The 6,000-nt window shown below is 45.5% G+C and overlaps 1 protein-coding gene across 3 annotated transcripts in view; it reads right to left on the bottom strand.

Annotated features, from left to right (window-relative positions):
- HDAC8 (histone deacetylase 8) overlaps positions 1 to 6,000 on the bottom strand; it is a 199,785-nt gene that overhangs the window by 17,547 nt on the left and 176,238 nt on the right. For 2 of the 3 annotated variants that reach the window (XM_046674168.1, XM_046674171.1), the window contains one exon: positions 5,306 to 5,424. The exons of the other annotated variant lie outside the window; for it this stretch is intronic. In XM_046674168.1, coding sequence (XP_046530124.1) covers positions 5,333 to 5,424 — 92 coding nt within the window. In that variant the 3' untranslated portion in view covers positions 5,306 to 5,332. Of the gene's footprint in view, positions 1 to 5,305; positions 5,425 to 6,000 lie in introns of those variants that run through there. 3 annotated transcript variants of the gene reach the window in all.

Here is a 6,000-nt window from a genome sequence, read left to right as displayed (position 1 = left end):
GAAATTTTGAAAAATATAGAAAAAGAATAAAGAACAAATGAAAAATTACCGATAACTCCAATCCTACCACCAAAGGTAACTACTATTAGGATTTTTGATATATTTCCTTCTAGAGTTTTTCTGTGCATATCCACATACACGCATTACGTATATTTATAAAATTGAGACTATATGGTATTAAATAATTTTGTATCCTGTTTTTTTCACTTAACATTGTTATCATGAGCTCATTCTCATGTCATCAAATTATCTTTAAAAATTTCTTTTTACAGCCAGCCCCGGTGGCCTAGTGGTTAAGTTTGGTGCACTCCACTTCGGTGGTCTGGTTCAGTTCCCGGGCATGGACCTACACCACTCATCTGTTAGTCTGTTAGTGGCCATGCTGTGGTGGCAGCTCACATAAAAGGAAAAAAAAAAAAAGGAAAATTGGCAATGGATGTTAGCTCAGGGCAAATCTTCCTCAGCAAAAAAAAAAAAAAAAAAAAAAACCCTTTAATTGGCTGCAACAAATTCTTCCATGTAGATGTACTGAGACATTGTATCATACCTCAAATTCAACATATCAAAACAGAACACATCAAGTATATGTTTCTGTAAAACTGTTCTCCCTCCCCCAATGGCTCCCCATCCCAGTTGGCATCCAGGTTGGAAACCTCAGAGTCATCTTACTTCTTCCTTTCTTCTTGATCCCCTATAAGTGACCTACCTCCGAGTGCTGTTGATACTCTCTTCCTAAGAGCTCTCAGTCATACAGGAGGAATAGGAAAGGGAGTATCCTACCACCACTGCTATAGTCTAGGCCCTTGCAGGCTCACTCTTGGAATACCACCATGATCCCTCCAAATATCACTGCATCATATCATGTCCTAATTCCAGAACCTAGAATGACTCCTGCTACATTGTATCCGATATGAACTACTCGGCCTGAAACTCAAGGGAACCTGCAATCTGTCCCTGGCCCCTCTCCCATCTGAGTTGTCCTTGCTTATGAATACTTCCCCATTCCTGTCTATTTAAATCCTCTCAGCCTTCTGAAAGCAGTCACCCTAAAGTCTTACTCCCCTGCTTCTTCTACATAGCATCAGCCCTTATTACATCCTGATGTGTCTAAGGGGATTAGTTTTGTCTCCTCATCTAGACTTCTCAGTTGTTTAGGGACCACATCTTAAACTTCTCTTCAATCTCCCATGGCACCAAACACATGGGAGGTTCCAAAAAATTGATTGACTTAGCTGGGCTTTCAAGTGGAGACATAATAACACTTCTTAAAATTAACCTGGTTCAGAACCTCATTTTGGGAGATATCGCAGGATGGGAAGGGTTTACTAGGGGCAAGTGGAAAAAGCAGACAGGGGTGATGAGTAGACTTGACTGAGCAATACTGCCAAGGAGAGGAGGGGCACCAGGCCTGGATTCAAATCCTGAGGGCACCACTTACTTGTTACACGACTATGGGTTGTTACACTAATTCTTCGGGCACAGTTTCCTACCCCATATGGCAATTGTGAAGATTAAATGAGACCATGTATGTAAAGAATCCAGCACATGCTGTTGCATAAGTACATTTTCAATAATGGTAGTTCCCACCTCTTGCATTTAGGTAGATAATTCAAGTCTTTATAAGTAATCTGCCTAGGGTTTTCATGGTTTGTTAAAACCACTGTCGAAGTTAGTATAACTTTGCAGAGCAGCCTCCATTTTTATTCTAGAATTTATAAAATTTTTAGCATGATATTTTTATAACTTATCTTTCTGTTTACGACAACAGCAACAACAGCAAACCTTCCCAATTCTTACACTCTTTAATGAAGCGAGAAAGAGAGGCTCCAAAATCCTCCCAAGAAGCCCTAAAACAAATGGGCAATCTGTCTTGGGACCAACCCTGCCTTTCAACTTATTCCTATGGCTTCTCAGGAAGCAAGAGAGGGTGTGGAAGGAAGCCGAGTTTCCACGGTGTAGAGTCCCACCAGGCGGGAGCACCGCTTCAAGCTTGGGGTTCCAGCAGGCCTTGGACATGCCCAGACCTGACATCCCAATTGCTAGTCCCTAGAAGAATGTCAATCCCAGACTTCAGGCTGCCAGAGGAGGTGATGCTTACACCCAGTACAAGGGTTCTCCTGAGGATATTACTGGTAGATGTGCAAAGGGTCTCAGCTTGGGGCTGTGGAGCTGTTAATAGCAGACGGGCTGGCGACCACAGCACACTTCAGGCAGCAGGAGCTGAGTGAGTTGGCTTCTTCCACCTTCTGTCCTTTCTTACCTCTCTACCCAGCTCAAATGGAGCTAGAAGCTTCAATCACAGTATGGTGGGGTGCTGGGGGCATGGCAGGGGTGGGGAGTTAGGGAGAACTAAAAGGCCTAGATAGGGGCCAGAATTTCAAGTACCGCCCGTGGCTATCTTCCTCCCATTTCCAGGGAGATGGCGGATTTCAGGTGCTTCGGATCAGCCGTACAGAAGAGCCAGGTGTGCAGTGCAGGGGGAGAAGGGTTTACTAGGGGCAACTGGAAAAAGCAGATGGAGGATGATGAGTAGACTTGACAGGGCAATAGCGCAAAGAGAGGGAGGGCACCGGAAAGGCCAAACAGCCTGAATCCAAAGACCCAGTTCAGGCAGACCTGGGTTTAAATGTCTACTCCACCGCCTATTAGCACCATGTGTGGCACACAGTAGGTGCTTAGTAATTACTTGCTGAATGAATGAATAAAGGCGACTTTGGCCAAGTCACTTATCTTCTCTGAGCCTTATCTGTAAGATAAATAGTAGCTATTATTCTTATTATTTCACCTGTGTGGTCTCTCCCCACATCCACATCAGTCTGCTCGTCTATCTCCCCAACTCCGCACTGCAGAGGCTGCCGTACTAAGCCCCCTGCATTAAGGGTCAGAAACGGCAGATGTACACAAGGCCTCCTCTTGCCTCTTGTGTCCTTCCCCTCCTCCTCCTCTTCCTCCTTACCTCCTGGCCCCATTTGTTTTCTTTTCTATCCCAGGCAAATTGGGTTATAGTCTGGGAACTCAGACCAGGTATAGAAATTTCCAGTTACAACTCCAACACATACTCACATATGCACAACTCACCCCCACCCACAGGAGGTTGGGCCTGGGCTGCAGGTCCCCTAGGGACCTTTACTTGATCCAAATGTCATCAGTACCAGGGACTAGGAAACCTACCCCTGTTTCCCCATGCAGAGCTAGCCAGTCTTGGGGAGCCAGCCACTCTGGGGATTGATCGCATTAGCACTGTTCCAGCTCTGGAAGGTTCACTGTGAGCCAGCTTCCCTGGAGTACGTCAACCAGAGGAAAGGGAAACAAATTGAGCACGTGAAGATGGTGAGAGGATGATTTTACAGTAGTGGTCATGAACTAGGCCAAGCGATCCACTCTCATACCCATACTTCCTTGTGAACAATGACACATATCTTCAGGATTCATTGGCTCGAGAAGAGCAACTTGTGGGAGCAAAACATAGCTTTTCTCTGTATAAAGCTAATAGCTTGAATTGACTCTCCATGGTTTTATTGTTGTCTTTTTTTCTTCTTGGAAAGACTAATGGGCAGTAAAGATGGGATAAGGTGAGGTCTAAATTTGCCTGTCCCTCCAGTCATCCTGCGGCGTGTGGAATGCATCTCTATAAGGTGAACCTCCTCAGGTTGGATCTCCGATAGGTTAAAAATCCCATCTTTCATGCTTCTAAGGGATGTGGTAGGAAAGAGAAAAGACCCCAAGCTCAAAGGCTGAACAAATTCAACTAGACATGCTGCCTAAACTCCCTCCCATAGAGTGGATCTTAATCCATGTACTGTCTCAAGGCCACCCACCTCCCCAAATCAATCTGTGCCCCCTTCTCTGTTTTGAATAGGAGTGGGGTGGGGGGAGGGAGCCATGGCGAGAATTGGCCAGCCTCGCTGAGGTTTTATATGCAAGAACAAATGACAGTCTTGTAGGCAGGTTCAGGGAAATCTTTCAGAATGCAGAAAATTCAGCAGCCTTTCCACACTGACCATTGTCATGGCAACGCACTATCTGATGGCAGCATGCGTCACTAGGCTGGAGGGGCACGGTCTCAGTATAGAAGGTTAGCCTGGCCATTTTTAGCAACATTTCGACTTCTTTCTAGCCTCATTTCTTCTAGGTTTGGCTGAATTTCTTTTTGGTTCTGGACTTGTGTGCTTTACTCATTTGCATGGCTAGAACACAAGACTTTGTCAATGTGAAAGGAATGGAAAATCTGAACATTCCTAGTATTCTATAGCCACTCTGCTTGCTGTCGGCCCTCCCTGGCTCCTCCCCACTCACTCTTAGCCACTTAGTTTCTTTTCTTTTCCTCATCAATTCCTTCCTCTACACAGCATTACCCGCCCCCCCATCTGACAACTGTGACTCATCTACCAACCCCTGCACTGTCATCATATTCTTTTTATTGTTTTTCTATTTTCTCATTTTAATGTACAGCATCCTAGAATCTTAGAGTTGGAAGGAACCTTAACAGTAATCTAGTACAATCACCCTCTTCCAACGCAGGAGTCCTTCTACGGTATGACAGCCAAGTGACTGCCTAGCCTCTACTTGTATGTCTCCAGTGACAGAGACCTCATTCCTTCCTGGGCAGCCTATTCCACTTTGGACAGCCCGAATTGTTAGAAAATTCTTGCTTCTATTGAATGAAAATTTGCCTTTTTATAATATCTCCCCATGGGTCCTAGCTCTGTGCCCTGTGACCACATAGACTCTGTCTACAGCCTCTGCTCTGTGGCAGCCTCTCAGAGACATGAAGTAGAGGCCACGTCCCCCTGGGTCTTCTTTCTTCCAATAGACCCAGCTCCTCCAACCAGACCTCTCGGAGCCTGGGCTCCAGTCCTCTCGCCATCCCGACTGACCTCCCAGAGCACGCTCCTATTTGTCTAGAGCCCTTTTAAAGTGAAGTCAAGACTGCATCAGCCTCTCTGGAGGCTACCTTGCCCTGGTGACTCACGCTGAGCTCCGTGTTGAATAAAATCCCTAACTCCATTTCAGGCAAAATGCTGCTAAGCCATGTCTTCACATCTTGTACGTGTCCGATTGCTTTTGAGAACCCAATTCCTGGTCCATACATTTCCTCCCAGTTTAATTTCATTGTGTTACAACCAGAGTATGGCTTTAATCTGTTAGGATCTTTGAAAAATCTTGACTTCCATGTAACTTACATGTCCTCTAAGATTTTCTATTATTTTTTCACCAACCCTCAAACTAGTCTTTTATCTCAAGTCTTTTAAAAATTCATTCCTCTTTCAGGTTTCTTACCTTTCCTAGTCCTCTTCCCTTTGAATTACCTTCCTATGTCTTCTCTTGCTTGTCATTTCCATTTCCTCAATAGCAAGATGTCACCACTCTCTGGAGATATGTGTGTGGGGACGTGTGCAGGAAAGCACGAGGGCATATAGGTATCTGCACAGACATAGGTGTGAGTAAGTAGTTGCAGAGGCTTGTTTAGTTTCTGTTTCTATTGCTTTGTCTGTGCTCTACCAAGATTTAGAGCCTGGATGCGGGGAAAATGGCAAGGGTGAAGGGAGAGGGGTAAGAGAAGCTGGATCAGTCCCAAAGAAGACAGGAAATGTGTCTTGGGTCTGAGAGGGGCAGAAGGAGACTGGGGTGGGAGTGCTAATGCTAGTCAGAGCTGTAGCACAGTGAGAAGGACTGGAGAAGGGCCAGGAACCGAAGAATTTTAAAGGCCTTAAAGGTTGGACAAGGGAGGAAGATTTGGTTAGGAAGTGAGGACTTGTGGGGTTGGTAGACATCGAGAGGCCAGAGGGAGGTGGCTTGAAATAATAGGGTTGGGGACGGCTGAGGGCTATAGGACACCTTAGAGAGGCTTGCTGTGAGCATAACCTTATGTCTATGACTCATAAGCTTAGAAAATTTTCTCTGGCCAAAGGACCCTGGGATGTGGAGTCCCTGCCTATGGACTCCACTGTTGTCACAGACTAGGCTCTACTAGGGGATAGGGCCTTAATATAACCCTTA

This window comes from Equus quagga, chromosome 10, assembly GCF_021613505.1.
Source record: "Equus quagga isolate Etosha38 chromosome 10, UCLA_HA_Equagga_1.0, whole genome shotgun sequence".
Lineage (NCBI taxonomy): Eukaryota > Metazoa > Chordata > Mammalia > Perissodactyla > Equidae > Equus > Equus quagga.
This window is presented reverse-complemented; position numbering and strand designations above follow the sequence as displayed.